The 17,752-nt window shown below is 57.5% G+C and overlaps 1 protein-coding gene and 1 long non-coding RNA gene across 9 annotated transcripts; one reads left to right on the top strand and one right to left on the bottom strand.

Moving 5' to 3' along the window:
• Window positions 1-4,184: 4,184 nt before the first annotated feature.
• Window positions 4,185-11,224, bottom strand: TMEM92 (transmembrane protein 92). 4 transcript variants are annotated; one of them, XM_036340571.1, is made up of 6 exons: window positions 11,105-11,200; window positions 7,907-7,991; window positions 7,040-7,062; window positions 6,338-6,418; window positions 5,975-6,173; window positions 4,185-5,766 (listed from the first exon to the last, which is right to left on the bottom strand). In XM_036340571.1, the coding sequence occupies exons 2-6, from the start codon at window positions 7,907-7,909 to the stop codon at window positions 5,653-5,655; spliced, it is 420 nt and encodes a 139-aa protein (XP_036196464.1). In that variant the 5' UTR covers window positions 7,910-7,991; window positions 11,105-11,200; the 3' UTR covers window positions 4,185-5,652. The 4 variants fall into 4 exon arrangements, with proteins under 4 accessions (XP_036196464.1, XP_036196465.1, XP_036196462.1 ...); XM_036340572.1 differs by having other exon boundaries at window positions 6,338-6,415; XM_036340569.1 differs by lacking the exon at window positions 7,907-7,991 and having other exon boundaries at window positions 11,105-11,224.
• A 158-nt stretch (window positions 11,225-11,382) lies between these two features.
• On the top strand, window positions 11,383-15,988 carry LOC118672400. Of its 5 annotated transcripts, XR_004973050.1 has the most exons (5): window positions 11,383-11,448; window positions 11,754-11,945; window positions 12,252-12,316; window positions 13,012-13,312; window positions 13,686-15,988. It is a non-coding gene; the product is annotated as an uncharacterized LOC118672400 (long non-coding RNA). The 5 variants fall into 5 exon arrangements; XR_004973048.1 differs by having other exon boundaries at window positions 12,252-13,312; XR_004973047.1 differs by having other exon boundaries at window positions 11,754-12,316.
• Window positions 15,989-17,752: the final 1,764 nt, after the last annotated feature.

Raw genomic sequence — 17,752 nt, 5'->3', positions numbered from 1 at the left:
CACCAGAACCTCAGAATGTGACCTTATTTGGAATAAGGGCCTTTGTAGATGTACTTGAAGTAAGGATCTGCAGGTGAGACCTTCCTGGATTAGGGTGAGCCCTCAATCCAATGAAGAGTGTCCTTAGAACACGCAGAAACACGGAGAAAAAGGCTGTGTGAAGGCGGAGGCAGAGAACAGAGGGCAGCCACGAGCCAAGGAACACGGAGGACCGCTTGGCAGCCCTCAGAAGCCACGAGAAGGCATGGAATGGAATGTCCCTCCAGCCTCCGGAAGGCACCAACCCTGTCAACACCTTGATTCTGACTCCTGGCCTCCAGGGGGTGAGAAAATAACTTCTGTGGTTTTAAGTCAGCCAGCTTGTGGCTCTTTGTTCAGCCCTAGGAAACGAAGACACCCACCCTCGTTAAGGATCTTGGGGATTTTGAAACAGGGAGGGGTCTCCTTTAAGTCTTCTGAGCCACAGAGCTCCTTTCATCCTCAGGGCCTTTGCTGGGAGCACTGTTCTCCCCGTCCTTTCCTGTCTGTGTACTTCTCTTGCTGCTGGAACTAGTTCCATGTCACAGTCTCCTTAGAAAGACCATGTCTGACCACCCAACCTAAAGCAGTCCCCCGGCCCCACCATAGTTCTCTAACATGATATGCCCATTTTATCTTCCCAGCCCTTAGACCTGAGGGTGCCCACAGATTCACTTGTGGGATTGTTTGACTGGCATCTGTTTTCCGTGGGAGCAGGAATAGTCTGTTTTGTGGGCCTCTTTTCCCAGGCCCTGGAATAATGCCTGACATGGGAGAGGTGCTCACCAAGTATTCAGTGGGGGGGAAAAAAGAAAGGGTGGAAGGAAGGAAGGAAGGAAGGAAGGAAGGAAGGAAGGAAGGAAGGAAGGGAGGAAGGGGGGGAAGGAGGGAGAGAGAGAGAGAGAGAGAGAGAGAGAGAGAGAGAGAGAGAGAGAGAGAGAGAGAGAGAGAGAGAGAGAGAGAGAGAGAGAGAGAAAGAGCACAATAACTCCTTCTGGTCGAGGGCCTGGCATCCACAGGTGGCACCGAGGGTTGTTTGCAGGCCCCAAGAAACTCCTTTCCTGGGCATTTCTCTTGCAGGAACTTTTGGGCTTTCAAGGTGGCCTCGGCCATTGTGGCCGCTGGGAGTGAGTCAATAAAGAGGCATTGTCCTTGACTCTGAACCCAACAGTGAACATGGAAAACCCCATCCCTGAGGAGGGTGGGTCCAGAGAGAGAAAACAGACTGTGAGCAGGTAAGCACGTAAGTGAATAAGGCGATTTGCGGGCCGGGACATGCTGTGAAGAAAATAAAACAGCATCGTGTCATAGAGGGGCTGGAGGGGCTGCTTCGTGCAGGGGGTCAGGGTGGGCTTCTTTGAGGAGGTGACAGCTGGGGGGGCCGGGAGGTTTCCAACCATAAAAGCCATCAAAGGCCCAGAGCCAGACTGACTTGAGACAGCCAAGGCTCAGAGAGCAGGCCACTGGGGCTGGCATGCAGTGAGAAGGGAGGAGGCGAGAGTCAGGGGTTTGGGGTTTATTCTGAGTGCAATGGGCAACCATCACAGGCCTTTGAGTAGGAGAATGACATGTATGATTTATGCTCCAGAGAAACCTCCCTGGCTGCAGTATGTAGGATGAACTGCAGGGGGCAGCATGGGGACAGGAAATCAGGGGGGATGTCATTAGGGTTGCCTGGGCTAGAGAGCTTCCGGGCGACTTGGTCTAGGGCTGTCATTGTGAAATGGTGAAATGTGGACACGAGTCTATTTTGGAGGCAGGATGAGGAGGTGAGGAAAAGAGAGAAATTAGAATAAGTGTTTTGGCCTGAACGAACTGGCTGGCTGGTGGTGCCATTTATTTATGATGTGACAACTTGGGAAGGCCTGGATTTGGGGTGGGGTGGAGGGAAATTAGAACCTAGTGCTGGCTGTGAAATGCTCGTGAGGCATCCAAGTGGAGGTGATAGGTGGTTAAATATAAGTTAAATATACAAGTCTGGAGATCAGGGGAGAAGTCTTGGCCAGAGATACAGGTTTGAGATGGTCTATGAAGCCACAGCACTGGGTGAGACCCACTGCAGGAGTGAATGAAGACCAAGAGGAGAGCTGCCATTTAGAGGTGGTGGAGGAGGAGGGGAGAGGAAAGGAGCCTGAGAAGGAGCAGCCTTGAGTAGGAGGGAAACCAGGAAGTCCACCAGAGAAAGTTTCTCAGGAAAGGAGACAGGGGCCAAGTATGTCAAAGGCCGATGACAGATAGTAAACGAGGCTAGAGAGTCGAGCTTTGGCTTCAGCAGGATGTAGGTCACTGATGATGTGAACAAGAGCCAGTTCACGTAGCGATGGAGACAAAGAGCTGACTGGAGCCGGATGGAGTAAGAATGGGGAGGAGGAAGTGGAACGCACGCACAGAGGCAATGAGAGTGTCAGGGAAGGCTTCTCGAAGAGGAGTGATGAGGCATCTTCATGTCGGGGGACAATAAAAGTCCAGTAAATGAGGGGGAAATGGCTGATGTGGGAGCCCCCGCAGGAGTGAGGTCTTCAGAAGGACCGAGGAGGGTGGAATCCAGTGGGCAGTGTGGGATTTGGCTTCCACTGTAACCAGAGGTTGGGGGGAGGGGCAGTGGTTCTCTCTTGATTACATCCATTATTTTTCTCTGACTTACGTGGTGCCATCACCAGCTGAAGTTGAGGCCGGGACTGTGGGAGACCCAGGAGAGTGGAAGGCATGACTTGGTCTCTCAAGAGGGAGAAAGGAAAGCATCTATGGCCTGGAGAAGTTGGGGGGCCGCTTGACTTTCACCATTTTGATTTTGAAGTGAGTCCAATTGCCCAGGTGTGCTGGCTCTTGAGCAAAAGTTGATTCCAACCAGAGTTTGGGGTTTTGCCAGGTGAGTACGATGGATGAAGTGAAATTCCGGGTGGTGATTCCCAGGTTGGATCAAGGCCTCCAAGCTGGATAAGGAAGGCACTGAGGACATGGCTGATGGGGCTGCGGGGCTAAGGCCAGTGGCTTGGAGGTCTCCGTGGGCTCAGGGAATTGCTGGCAGGGGGCTAATTCAGCACCTGGACTGGAAGCATGGGAGCTGTTCAGGGTGTGGGAGGTTTGTGGTTATCGGGGTGACTAGATCAGGTGTATCCATCGGAGGGTGTGGCTGAGGTGGAGCGGAGGAAAGGCTGTAGAGTCAAAGAGGTTCTCTGAACTCTCTTCCCTCCCCACTTGGGAAACACCCTATCTGAGCTGGAAGGGGGAAACCTCTGCATTGTACAAACAGGGCAACTGAGACGAGGAGGTGCTGAGGGCAGAAATGAACATGTCGGAGCCGGAGTTCTGAAACTCAGGCCCCTGATGAGGTTAGATTCTTGTCATCTTCCTCCCAACTTCCCACCACGCAGAGCTCCGTTTTCTTTCTCTGACCCTGGAGCACAAGGTCCTCCCCCATCACCCCAGCATGCCCCCTGCGCACAGCTTTTCCTGCACTCCCCAGTCCTCTGGGGAGTCCCCTGCAGAAGTTCAAGTCCACAGGCCCAAGGACCACCTTTTTGGTGTCAACCAAGCTGTGTGTATCTTTACAAATGTCTGATGGCAGATCTTCACATTTGTTCATTCACTCACTCAGGTGATCATTCATTCATTCATTCATTCATTCAAGTGAATCCATCTTTTTTTAAAAAATGTTTTTTTAAACTGATTTCAGAGAGGAAGAGGAGACATAGAAACATCAATGATGAGTGTATTCTCAGCTGCCTCCTGCACGCCCCCTACTAGAGATCAAGCCTGAAACGCGGGCACGTGTCCTGACCTGGAATTGTGACCTCCTGATTCATAGGATGACATTCAGCCACTGAGCCCCACCGGCTGGCCAGGCGAAGTGATTCCATCTTTTATTATTCATTCATTGAGTTTGAACTGTTAAACCAAGCAAAAGGAATGACATCCTCAGTCATTGTGAAATTGCCTATCCACCCACCCAACCAGCCAGACATCCTATATATACTGTGTGCCGGTCAGCCCATAGGTTTCACAGGGGCATCACAGGCCCTCACATGTCTGGTGGTGTCCAGGCTTCCCCATGTCCATTGTGTATCTAGTCCCTGGGTCCCACATACGTCAGGTGTGCATCACATGTCTGAGTTCTTCTAGTCTCTTCCTCATAGCAGGGCTGATAATACATGAATTACTGTCGATCAAAGTTCACAAGGTGAGCCTTTATTAACTTCCAAAGCTGATTCCATGAAAGAAATCTTTCTTTAAATTTGTAAAAGCCATCTTGCTCATGATAAAAATACAGACAATGACAAAGCATACAAAGTAAAAAACTCCCTTACAACTGTGCTCCCGCTGAGGCCGTGGCAAGCAGGAACTCTCGGCCAGACAGCCTGTTCCCGGCCTTGTGGGGGCTGGCTGTGCCATGCCCCCTGCCCCCCACCCCCTGCCCCAAGGCTGGGTAAGGCTAGGTCCTGGCCAGCACACCAGGGCCAGTTCCACCTTGGGTCCTCCCAGGAGCTTGGCCAGCGCTGCCGCCTGCCCTCTGCCTGGGGAGGGAGGCCAGCATTCCTGGGCTGCAAGGTCAGCGCACAGAGGAGGAGCCCAGCCCTGCCTGAGCCCTGAGACACGGGCATGCTCTCTCTCACGCTGCCTGCGCCATGCTAGGCTCTCAACTCCATGCTCTGCTACAGACTCCCTGGGACTCAGGCCCCAGCCAGACCCCGTGCTGCCATGCTTTCCTCTTAAGGGTTAAGCGCACAGATGGGACTGGAAGAAAAGGGTAGGTCTGCCCTCCAGGAGATTCCAGGGTGGGGCTGATCTCAGGGAGGCCCAGCCCTACAGAGGGCCAGCCTCCTTGCTCCCCTCCCCCATGGGAGAGTCAGGGAGTGCAGCTCTGTCTCCCCAGGACACAGTGGGAGGATGGGGTGTGGAAGCACACACTAGTCACTCCCACCCCCTCCCAGCAGCCTGTCCAGGCTCTTGAGTACCCAGAGACCTCAAGGAACTGGAAGTCAAAGCATCTGTAAAGATCCTCTCCCGGAGGGTGGCCCACAGATGTACTGTCTTCCCAGGCTTATTGTCAAGGTGATCCCTGAAGACTTATCTTGGTGGGATTTGGGGCGCAGAATGGCACCCCCTAACCCCCCAGTTTCCCAGCAGAGTCTGGGCTCACCGGCACACATAGCCAGAGGCAGATTAGCAGCAGCAGCAACGCGCTAATTTAGTGAGTACATGTGGGGGGTAGGGTGGGATAGAATGGGGCCTGCTCTATTCTGGTAGAACTGGAGATGGTTCAGCGCGCGCACACGGTCGGATCTCCACGGTACGGAACCTTCACATCTCAGAGCCGCTGTCCGGTTGAGAAGCGGGGCGCTCTCCACCCCTCAGAGCAGCCCAACCTACTGCCAGTCCCCTCCACCCGCTGACACTTTCCTCTTGGCAGCCTCTTACTTGGGTTGGGGGGGCTGGCTGGACACTGTTGCTCCAGCCCAGCCTTTGGGACAAGAGAGACAGCTGGGGTGGGACAGGGGCAGGAGAAGCAATAAGTTAAATCCAGCGAGGTAGCAGGCTGGGCGGGCGCGTTCCGGGGGCCCCAGGCGTCTCTGGCTTGATCCAGGAGGTGTCGGGAAAGAGGTGGCCGAGGCAGGATTCCAGGCAGGAGGTGGTTCAGAAGGCTGGGTTGTCAATGCCCCTGGGGACCCCAGAATGTTCTTCAGGCCTGGGGCTGTAGGGAGGGGGCGGCTCCATGGGGGGCAGGCCCAGGTCTGGCTTCAGAATAATCTGCAGGGAAAGGAGGGGACACAGAGACGTCTTAGGGCCTGGCACTGGCATCGCCACCCGCGGGTACCCGGGAAAGGGGTGACCCAACACTGCTGCAGGACGCTCGCCGGGGTAAGGAGGCCTCCACCTCACTGCTGCTCTAAACACGGGGACAGTAGGGAGAGGCAGGAGGCCCAGGGGCAGGACAGGGATTAGGATAGACACCCACCTCACTGTAGGAGGGTGGGGGCTCAGGGATGGGCACCCCGGTGACCCTCTCTGTGGGGATGATGGTGGGCCGCTCTGGGGGCCTCATGGGATCCATCCGGGGGTCCGGCTCCTGCTCTTGGCAGCTGCGGCAGAAGCGCTTAGCCAGGCCGCAGATGCACACAATGGGCATCAAGGTCAGGAAGATGATGATGAAGATCCTGGGTGAGGAACCACCACCATCACCCTGAGCCTCCCGCCATCCCCGCCGCACCTCCCTCCCTCCCCTGACCTATACCCGCCCCCAGGCCAGGAAGGCCCTTCTGTCCTGTGTGGTCCAGGCCCCTCAGAGGGCTGTGCCCAGAGGTGCTGGCCTTGGGCTCACCTAAAGGGACCGGAGAAGAGGTCATACTCCTGGCGGCAGCAGGTGTTCCCGCAGCACCTGAATCCTTCAGGGCAGGAGCTTCTTGTGGGGGCAGAGAGAGGCCGTTACCAAGGTGGGGAGGCAGTAGCATCACAGTCTCCCCAAAACGCACCCATACACTCAGGACACGCACCATGCCCCTTGTGGGGCGAGGGCAGGGGCCCCCTCTGGGCTTAGTGGGAGGAACCTGGGGCCGGGATCAGAACCTGGGTCCAGGGGCATCGTCCTGCTGGCCTTGTGCACTTGGGCCAAGTCATGCTCCTTCTGGGCCTCCCTTTCCTCCTCTACCAAATGGGTGTAGTGAGTGTCCTAGCATTTCTATACAAAGGCCGCAGTTTGCCCCCACTCCCAGGGTCCCCTCAGAGAGGAGAGGGCCTGAGACTGTAGTAAGAGGGAGGGGGTTGGGACTGTGGGAGACCCAGGAGGGTGGAAGGCATGTGGGCTTCAGAAGGCCCACAGTGTGAAGCTCCCCCTGGCGTGGCTGGTGGGGAGCGGGAAGGGCAGAGTCCCCTTCCCTGGGTAGGGTGTGTGGGGATGGCTTCTGGCTGGAAGGGGAGAGGGTGAGGGTGATGGATGTGCTGCTCCCTCCCATGAAGGCAGGCAGGACAGGTTTGGGGTGTCTCCTCCCCAGTTTGGAAATTATAGCCCAAACCCCAGACTTACAAGGGGCCACATCTGGCTGCAGCCTGTGGAAGAAAAGAGGCAGAAGTTAAGAGGGGTCATAAACTCAGATGCTGCCCAGGCACCGGACAGCCAGCAGGTCCCCAGAGGATCAGCATCTTTCCCCCAAGCCTGCTCTCCACCTTACTCCGCCATGCCCCCAGATCAATGATGGGAGCCCTGGCTGCCCGCTGGAGGCCCCAGCTCTCCTTCCTCTCCTTCCCCTCCCCCACCATACTCGCTGCTCCCCAAGTCTGTAAGCTCAGGCCCTCTTACATCTACAGTCCAGGATGCTAAACTCTCCTGCTGCCCACGAGAGGCACTCCCCACACTGCGGGCAAGTTTCTATCCACAAAAATCTGATCACCCGCAACCTTGCTGTCGGGAGTTCCCTGAGCCCTGAGCCCTGACCCCCAGCCACCAGCCTGAGCCGCCCTCTCCCCTCTTGCACACACACCCACTGGGAGTTCCCTGCACACACCCGGCTGCTTTACACCAACAGGCAGGGGCAGGCCCTCTTCCCCAGGCCGTCATGGTCTGCTGAACCCCGTCCCTGCCTCAGATCCCTGGCTGGCAGGGCTCTCCACTCTTTGAAGCCGCCCGACCCTCCTCTCTGGGACCAGCCCCTCTCTCCCCAGCTCTTCTGCACTAGTTCTGCGGGCTGTCCCGGGTGTCTGTTCAGAATGTCATCCCATTAATAGCAATGCCGTGTATTGCTTGGAACGTTCTTCCCCCAGGTATCTGCAAGGCTGGCTCCAGCACCTTCCTTTCTGACCATCTTACTTAAAATGACATCACCTGCGCCAAAGCAGTCCCGGTCCCTCGCTGTGCTTAATGTTTCCGCATAGCGCTCGTCAACATGTAACATACCATGTATTCCCTTTATCTTGTTAATTGTGTGTTTCCTGGGTAGAGCATAAACTCCACAGGGCAGAGATTTCGGTCTCTTTCATTACTGTTGAAAATCCAACAATATTGGCAGAAGGAAAGAGCATTCATTGATTACCTGGTTTCACTTCTTCCCAGCCATTCCCAGACTAGGTTTGGGGAGGAATGCAGCGATGGGAACATAGTAAGGAATGGGAGGTTATGTCACCCCTGCCTCCTGGGGACAAACAACCAGGACTCAAGAATAAGAAGTGAAGTCCGGCCAGCATAGCTCAGTGGTTGAGCGTGGATCTGTGAACCAGGAGGTCTTGGTTCAATTCCTGGTCAGGCACATGCCTGGGTTTGGGCCTCGATCCCCAGTGTGGGGCATGCAGGAGGCAGCCGATCAATGATTCTCTCTCATCATTGATGTTTTTCTCTCTCTCCCTCTCCCTTCCTCTCTGAAATCAATAAATATATATATATTTAAATATATTTTATTAATTTTTTACAGAGAGGAAGGGAGAGAGATAGAGAGTTAGAAACATCGATGAGAGAGAAACATCGATCAGCTGCCTCCTGCACATCCCCCACTGGGGATATGCCCGCAACCCAGGTACATGCCCTTGACCGGAATCGAACCTGGGACCCTTCAGTCCGCAGGCCAACGCTCTATCCACTGAGCCAAACCGGTTTCGGCAAAAATATATATTTTTTTTAAAAGAATAAGAAGTTAACTTGGTGAGACCATCCTATCTTCATACCTTTTCTTGAAATATTCCAGTAACATTACAATTGCTAATGACAACAACAGTAAAGCTAAGAATACCACTGACAGCCAATGGTAGTTGCGCTGATTCCCCCTTTGGGTTCAGTTCCATGTGAGTACCAGCTTCTCACAAGCCTTGGACAGTGGGGACTGGAGCAGCAATGAATCCCTGGGGCAAGTGGGCCCAGGGAGGGGGAGGACCACACAGCACAGAGGGGCCACGGCAGAGTTGGGGCAAGACCAAGGGGTCCACACACTCAGTGGCAGCCCCTTCCCCTTCAGATCCCAGCCCCTATCCCTCCTCCCTCTGCTGGCCCCCAGCTAAGCAGAACAGATATGAACAGCTTAGTAAGTCTTCCCTGAGTTACTGTTTGGGAGGGGTAGGAGAACTTCTCTCAGATTTCTCTTCCCCATACACCAAGGGGCGGTCTTGTCTGAGGTGGTCCAGAGCCTGAGTTCTATCAAGCGTCAGGATGACCTTGGGGAACCTCAGCTTACAGTCATGTGCTGCATAAGCACGTTTGGTCTACGATAGACCACACAGACAACAGTGGTCCCATCTATCTATCTACATAAAACCCTAATATGCAAATCGACCGAATGGTGGAATGACCTGAGGAACGACCGGACACTATGATACGCACTGACCACCAGGGGACAGACACTCAACGCAGGAGCTGCTCCCAGCCCACAGGCCCCGACTGGTGGTGGCAGGTGGTGCCAGGCCAGCCAAGGTGGGTGCAAGTGGGGCCCCTTGATTGCCCCGCAGGTTGCCTCACAGAGGGAGGTGACTGGTGGCGGTGGGGGACAGGGCCAGCGAGTGGGCAGTGCCAGGCCAGCCAAGGCAGGTGCAAGCAGGGGCCCTGATCGCCCCACAGATCAGCCCTGCTTGCTGGCCAGGCCTAGGGACCCTACCTGTGCACGAATTTCGTGCACCAGGCCTCTAGTAAGATTATAATGGAGCTGAAAATTCCTATTGCCTAGTGATGCCATAGCCAGCAGAGCCACTTCCAGTCCTGAAAGCTCCATTCATGGTTAGTGCCCCATACAGGTGTAGCATTTTTAAAATGGTTTATACTGTATTTTGACTGTACCTTTTCTATGTTTAGAAGCACAGACCCTTACACTGTGTTACAGTTGCCTATAGGATTCAATACCGTAACATGCTGTGCAGGCTTTAGAGCCATAGGATACCATACAGCCTGAGTAGGCTATACCCATTGTCGGCAAACCGCGGCTCGCGAGCCACATGTGGCTCTTTGGCCCCTTGATTGTGGCTCTTCCACAAAATACCACGTGCGGGCGCGCACGTACAGTGCGATTGAAACTTCGTGGACCATGCACAGAAGTCGGTATTTTGTGGAAGAGCCACAATCAAGGGGCCAAAGAGCCACATGTGGCTCGCGAGCATGTGGCTCGCGAGCCGCGGTTTGCCGAGCCACAGTCTGCCAACCACTGGGCTATACCATCTAGGTTTGTGTAGGTGCACTCGATGAGGCTCCCGCAACAAAATCACCTAACAACGCACTTCTGAGCACTACAGCCGTTGTTAATCAGAGCAGGACTTCACACTGTACTTACGGATGAGTTGGGGACATTAGCAGCACCTGCCCCCTGAAGATGTTGGGAGGAACCCACAAGAGGATGCCCAGCCTAGCGACGGCACGAGGAGTGCCAGGGCTTCGGGGGGCAAAGCAGCCCCGACAGTCAGCGCGGCCGTGTGAATGTGCCCTGTTCTGGGAAGCCAGCCTGGCACTCCCCTTGGATCTTAAACAGCAGTTAGAAACCTGTCTTCTAGACTCCCATCGCAGAGCTGGGCAGCACTTCCCATCACTGGGGGTGTGAGAGGAGGGCGTGCCTGCCCACTGGCAGAATCACAGATTTCCGAGTCAGCCTTGGGTCAGGCAGCCAGATCCAACCCCCCCAGGGGGCTGGGCTTCCACCCCCACTCGCAGAAAGGGACTAAGGAGCCCGCGCTCCCCTAGGGCACAAGCAAACAAACAGCCCAGAGAAGGCCGGGACTTCCCCAAGGTCACCCAGCACCAGAGGAACAGAGCGGGGGAGACCGGCTAGCCCGGCGTCCGGACCTCAGTTCCAGACAGTTCCCGCTCTCTGACGCACCGAGGAGCGGGAAGGACTATTCCAGGCTAAGGTGCGGGTCAAAGTCCCCGCTCACACAGAGGCGCCAGGTGCCAGGTGTCAGATGGTGGTGGGCGAGGGTCCCCCAAGGCGAAGGAACCCCGGCCTTTTCGGGGCTTCCCTCGGCTGCCCCCACCTGCACCTCCCCAGCAAAATGAGAAAGGAAGTGGCTCGAGGCGTGTGGTCACGAGGAAACCCTAACAATGGGAGGTGGTGACCCTGCTCCAGCAGCGGCCCCGGACCCCCACAGGCGGACCCCGACAGTTCTAAAGCTTTACCTCCCGATGGCTCACCTGTTGGAGGCCGGCCAGCAGGCCGAGCAGCAAGGAGGGTAAGAGGCGGAGGACCCAGGCGTCCGACATCCTGGCGTTGGGGCCACTGAGCTTCCGTGTGTCAGGGCAGGAGGGGAGGAGGGGAGGGGAGGAGAGGCGGGGAGGCGGGGAGGCGGGGAGGCGGGGCGGGGCGGGGCGGGGCGGGGCCGCGACCTCTCCCATGTCTCCACCTATGGGGTCCCGCCTCGGGTGCGCCGCGAGAGGCCGGCCTTGGGGCGGGGTGGAGGCGGGAAGGAGAGCGGAGAGGTCCGGGTTGGCTTTGGGGAATTGGGAAGTAGACGAGGTTAATTGAGAAAAATTGTGGGGTCAGTTCCAGACTGCTAAGCTACCCCTCCCATCTCCCACCACTGCCCCACCCCGAAGTGGCCCCCAGGCTGAAGGGGGGTGCGGCGCCGGGCAGGGGGCGAAAAGATGCTGGGGGGCCCCTGGCAGTCCCCGCACACCTGGCCTCCTGCGGGGCAGAGCTGGAGGGGAAAGGAGCTTCTGGAGTGGATTCAGGGTATTGCATGGGGGAAAGTGTCGCCCCCACCCCCATTTTTCTTTCTTTCTTTCTCTTTCTCTTTCTCTTTCTTTTTCTTTTTTCTTTTTTCTTTTTTTTTTTGCCAAGAAGGGAGGAAGAGGCGGCCCGGCTGACTGCTGGGGCAGGAGGACGAGGAGCACAGCCCTGGGACAGCCGTGTCCCCCCACCTCCCTACGTGCACTTCCTCCTTCTGACCACAGGGGCCAGGAAGGCCCCCGAGTTTGGAGATTTGCCACGGGGTCCGAAATGGGGCTGAGCGGCGGCCCGGGAGCTTCGGCGCAGGTGAACTGGTCCGCCCGGATTCCTGGGGAGACCCCGCGCGGGCGGTCCCAGCCCCGAGGGGCGGGATTCCCACGGCTCCCACCCTCCGCGGCCACGCCCCGGCCCTCGAGGCGTCCTGTGCTTCCCGGGTCCGGCCGGCAGGTGGCAGCATCGCCCAACCCGGGATTTCCCGGGAGCGCGGGACGCTGGGCTGGGACCTGGGACTTGGGGCTGGGTCTCCCACACTCCCCCCCAAACCTCCACCCCCCCCTCACCCCTCGGGAGCTGGCTGATGGGCCGGGTGGGGTGCCGTCTCGGGGGTGATAGGCGCAGGATGAGAGCCAGACGCCCACACACGGATGAGACCTGTGGAAACAGCGGGAGCTGGAGAGGTGAAGCCCGGACCCCTGGGGAGAGGGCGCCATGGACATGGTGGGTGGGGTGCTGCTCTGGGCCTGGGGAAAGGGGAGGGTCCGGGACACGCTCAGTCCTGCAGTTGTGAGCCGTCTCCTGCTGGGTCTCAAATCTGATTCTGCCCCTGGAAGCGATGCCCAGGTTCGTGTGAAGGACAGCCGGCCCCCTTTTCTCGTCCTCGCACCACTGTCCTTTATCTCTGTTTCTCATCTCTCCCAGTCCTGTTATCTCTGCTCAGTGTTTACGCTTCTTGTCTGCTCCCCATTCCTCCCAGTCCCTCTTCCTGTTTTAGTCTCCACCCGGTTTCTCTCCATTTCTCTGTGTCCCCTGTTTCCCATGTGTTTCTCCTTTCTTCCTTATTCTGTCTCAGATGAGGAGTCTAGTTTTCTCTCTCCGTTTCCATTGACTTCCTGTGTCTCTATATGTGTTTTTTCTCACCAACTTTTTGGTCTCTCTCTGCCAGTATATCTTTCCCTGGTGTCTCTCTGTCTTCTCTGTCTCTCTCTCTCTCTCTCTCTCTCTCTCCCTCTCCCTCTCCCTCCTCTTTCCCTGTCTCTCTTTCTCATCATCTCTTGTCCCTTTTTGGCCCCTAAGGACAGAATCTTCTAGTCTCCTGGTCTAAGTGGAATCAGGGTCTGGCCCTACAGAATGACTTCTCTGTTCTTTCTTGGAGACGCTGAGCTTGCAGAAGGGAGTGTACATGGGGTGGAGGCACCTCTTCCCTCATGCCCCCGCAGTTGGCTCTGTACCCAGCCTGCCCCTCTGCTGAGGGGGGCCTAGTCCAGAGTGCCCATCCTGCTGTCTCCTTGGTGAAGTCATTGCCAACTTGGACTTCTAAGGCCTTCCCACCCTGCCCTGGCCTCACTGCATCAGCACTCAAGGTTGGGTGAGGGGGTATCTCCATCACACCTGCTGCCACTCTGCCCAGGCCCAGAGCCCTACCGAGGCGTGGCCCTTAGAGGAGGGGAAGGTAGGTGAGTTTAGGGGAGGATGATACCCTGGGGAGTGAAATGGGGGTGCTGAAGAGGGCATGGAGGAGTTTGTGGGGTAGACGTGGGCGGCTGGGAGGGCTGAGGAAAAGGGACCAGGCAGGCACCAGTGCCCTGGGGATGGGCAGGAGGAGGGCTGGCATCATTCCCTCTGGCTCTCTGGCATCCACCTGACACAGGTCTAGGGTTGCCAGACAAAATACAGGGCACCCAGTTATATTTGAATGTCACATAAAGAATGGATATTTTCAGCATGCATATGCCCTGTGCAAAAGTTGGGATATATTTACACTAAAATTTATTTGTTGTTTATTTAAAATTCATATTTAACTAGGTGTTCTGTGTTTTTATTTGTTAGATCTGGCAACGCTACCCACATCCCTGAAATGTCATAGAGCAGGCACCTGAGAAGAGCTGCTCCAGCCGCTGGCTCACATCTCCGCAGTGGGAAAGTAAGGCCCATGGGGAGGGGGCCAGAGGGCCTCTGGACCCTGCCTCTGGGTCCCCAGCTTTTTCATGACACAGAACGGCCCTTCTATGCTCCTTCCTGCAAATAGGGAGAGGAAGGGCCTGAGGTGGGTGGTCTCAGCCCAGGCGAGAACACTAACCCTTGTTGTCAGCATCCACCATGGCTCCCAGGGCCCCAGCATTCTTAATGGGTGAGGTCGGGTGGGGGCGGGGGCACAGTGGGACCCCAGACAGAGCAGACAGGAGGCTGTTCTTGTGTAGAGGCAGGAGGGTCGTGGACAGAGCCGGCATCTTCTGTTCAAGGCTTAATCTGGCAGTGGGAGGGGAGTGGGTGCAAGCGTGCACATGTGTGCTCAAGGCGTGCAAGGGGCAGCGAGGCCCAGAGACCTCATGCAGTCAGTGGGTCCCTCTAGATTCCACACCAATTCCGTCCGGGATTTCCCAAGAGCACAAAGTCCAAATGTCTTCATACACGCTCGCCACCACCCTGGCCCTTTCACTAAAGAACGAGCTGATTGTGCCTCCTGCAAGGGCCCAGCTGGAAGGGCCTGGGAGGTCAGCTAGTCCACCAAAGGAACCAACTGGAGCTCAGAGGGGTGAGGAGGCCAAGTCACATGGGACACTGGGGCTGAGTCAGGACCAGAACCACACGGGTCTCAAGACCCTACACTCAGAGGCAGCCTCAGGAGGCAGCTGCTGCCCCGGACGGAAGAATCCTGCCTGGGGACCTGGTGAAGCCTGACTGAGCCCAGCCCAGGCCCTGGGTGACGGGGAGGAGCCAGGCCAAGTTCTGTTCCTCTCTGCCTGCTCCCCACCGTACTGTGGTGGATACTCATATCCATAATGGCTTATGGCTGTGGGCTGGGATCTTTCTTTTCGAAGCCCACAGAACATTCTGCTCTAGCCCAGCTCTGCCTGCAGGGACGGTGTTCTGTTGTGTTGCTAAGTGTGCCAGTTACTATGGGGTGCTGTGTGACCTTAGTCAAGAAACTTAACGTCTCTAAACTCATCTGTGAACGATGGTGGGGGGGTGGATCACATAGGGTCATAATAAGGATGAAATAAGCCCCTCGGTGTCTGGAATACAGCAATGGGAAATAAATGTTAGTTTAATAACGACATGCACTAAATGTTCTATTGCTGGCAAAAGAAAGAGGCCCACAGCTCCCTGTCTTCATTTCACATAGAGGCAGAGTGAGGCCACAAGGAATTAAGGGTTTGCTTCCTCCTGAGAACGGCTCTCCCCAGAATGCTGGCTCCCTATCGCCCTCTGCTGTCCATCCCGTGTTCTGCATCCGACAAGGGCCAGGTCAGACAGGGCTGGTGACCTACTTCAGAGGGTGTTGGTATTGCCCACTCCTCCTAGGAGGCCACAGGAGGCCGGATGTGACAGTGGTGCTGGGACCAGACATTTGATAAATTTCCTCTATTTCTGGTTTGTCCCCCCCTTCTCCTCCCCCACTGCCTGGGTTGGCCTCATGGTGGGTACCCGCCTGTCCCTCAGGCTGAGCACTCAGGGGGACTGGGACTCTGCTTGTCACGGGTGTGCCTATTGTCACTGCCCCCAGGCAGTGTGGCTCCCCAGGGCCATCACAAGCATCTTCCTAAGGCCTCCAGCCTAGGCTCCCCATTGCCTACTCTCTTGCTCCCTAATTTCCAGAGACTCCCCGACTTCTGCCTGAACAAAGTCCCATCTCAGGGAGGCCCAGCCCCGACCTGGCCTGGCAGTGTGCTCCTCTGCCCTGCCCGCATGTCCTCCAGCCACACACCTGACCCTTTCCTGCTCCCCTCTTTCCTGAGCTTGGGGGACTTCCACCCCCCCCCCCCAGAACACAAGTCCCCAGACCCCTCCCTGAAACCTAACAAATTCTCACCCCATCTTCAAAGCTCAGCTCTAATACCCCCTCCTCCCAAAAGCCTTCCAGGACCTGGATCTTCCTGCAAGAAATGACTCTTCCCTCCCTGCTCACCCCCACCCAGGCCTTCTCTCTCTCCCTAGATGTGTGCACGTCCTGCTGTTCCCACCCGGCTGCGGGGGCTGGCCCGGCTCTGATTCAGCGCTCATTTCCCCACGGTGCTTTGTTCCGAGTAAACACTGGCTCTGTTGTCACTGAGCTGAAGCTGGTTGGGGACCTCCTGAGGTCAGGGGCCAGATCTCTCCAGGGAATGAATTTAGGGAATGAATTCCTGAAGTCTTCGGTGGGGAGCTGTGAGCTGGGGGGGGGGGGGGGGGTCATTCCTGACTGACTGAGCTCCCCAGCTGCACTGGCTGTGTGGTTTGGGGAATCCACCTCTTCTGCCTGCTGCCCCTCCCAGCTGTACACCACCCCCTTGGTGAGTCAAATGGCTCCCTAGGGATCCAGCAGCACCTACGGGGTGAGCAGCAAGGAATGCTTGGCCCGCTGTCCGCCTTCCAGGAGGGGCAGGATGCGTGTTGGGCTGCCAATAGGAATTCTTGGGCATGGGATCAGGGTCCGAATCTCCCTCCCAGAATCCCTCTGGAAACTGAAGTCCGCTGCCCCTCACTCATTCTTGGGGTGATGGGTGGGAGGGTGGCGCGTTGACCCCAGGCCTGAGCCGCCCACCTGTGGGCCAGGAGGGCGGAGGGAGGCATGCCACCTGCCAATTAGCGGTGCAGGGAGCTTGTTATCCTTATGAGCGGGTGGAGGAGCTGGACTAGTGCTCACCTTCCGAGGCTTAGCGGAGACAAAAGCGGCTTTGGGGAGCCATTATCCTTCCCGAGTGTAGGTTTCCGGCGTCGTGGCCAGCGGTGGAGAGGGAGGCACCCCCCAGGGCCGGGTGGGGAGAGGGAGGGGAGGGGAGGCTCCTGAGGGAGGTTGGGGTGGCAGAGGGAAGAGAGGACCCAGGCGGGACGGGCTGAGCCAGGACCAGGTTAAGGTCTTGAGAGTCCCCCAGCCCTGGTGGCCTCTCTCCGAGACTCCTGCTCCCCAGGGCTTCCCAGCGTTCCCCCTCCCCCCCCCCCCCCCCCCCCCGCCTGCAGCCCCACTCCCACCCTCACTGTTGACTCTTAGATGGGACCCTGTAGCCCGAGAGAAGAAAAGGCTTGAGGATCCCCTAGGGCCCCCACTTTCTAGCTCTGCTCTTGTTCCGCCCCTTGAAAGAAGGCTCGACTGCCCCCCCACACCCCCCCGGGGGTCCCTCCGTCTCCGATCCAAATGTTTCAGGGGGATGGTGGCTAGACTTCAGAAGAACTTCCCAGGCCCAGCGAAGCTGCGAGTTCCGGCAGCCAGTGGACAGAGTAGCCCCTCTGTGGGGGGCCATCCTCAGGGGAGGGTCTGGGGGCGCAGAGCGCCGGGTGGGGAAGATGCAGCTCGGACACCCCGGAAGCGGATCGCTTCTCGGGGACCTGGGCGGCCGGCGCAGAGCGGAGGGCGGGGGAGGGCCGGCAGGGATCGGTTCTTCCGCAAACCTTGGCTCACAGCAGCTGGCCCCCCGCCGAGGACAGGCTGCGCTTCAGCTGGGCGCACGCACGCCGCACGCCGGTGTGGGCGTGTGCAGTGTGCCCCGCCCGTGTGCAGACAGGGGCACGCGTGCGTGCACACGCCCCGCTCCCGTGCCGATGTGGCGGCCCCGGCCCCGCCCCCGCCCCCGGCCGCCTTATCTTCCCGCCCGGAGGGAGCTGGGCTCGCGGATCCCCTCACCCCAGTGGCCCTGTTAGCACCTCCTCCTTCCCTTGTTCGCGCTTCGCAGCCCCTCTTCCTCCTCGGCCCCTGCCGTCCCCGGAGAGAGGCCCCGTGGCTGGCAGCCCAGTTCTCCTCTTCCGACTCCACTTCAGCTTCTATTTTCCAAAGCTTCGGGCGCCCCCTCCCCTCCCACCCCTTCCTCGCGCCCCTACAGTTTGGCGCCCACCCCTCCTCCAGGTGGGGCACAGGGTGAGCGCCCCCCTCAGGCCCTCCTGCCTAGAGGGTGGGAGGGGTGAGCGTGGGAGGGAGCCCT

The sequence above is a fragment of the Myotis myotis genome, unplaced genomic scaffold (genome assembly GCF_014108235.1).
Source record: "Myotis myotis isolate mMyoMyo1 unplaced genomic scaffold, mMyoMyo1.p scaffold_m19_p_17, whole genome shotgun sequence".
NCBI classification, from domain to species: Eukaryota; Metazoa; Chordata; class Mammalia; order Chiroptera; family Vespertilionidae; genus Myotis; species Myotis myotis.
This window is presented reverse-complemented; position numbering and strand designations above follow the sequence as displayed.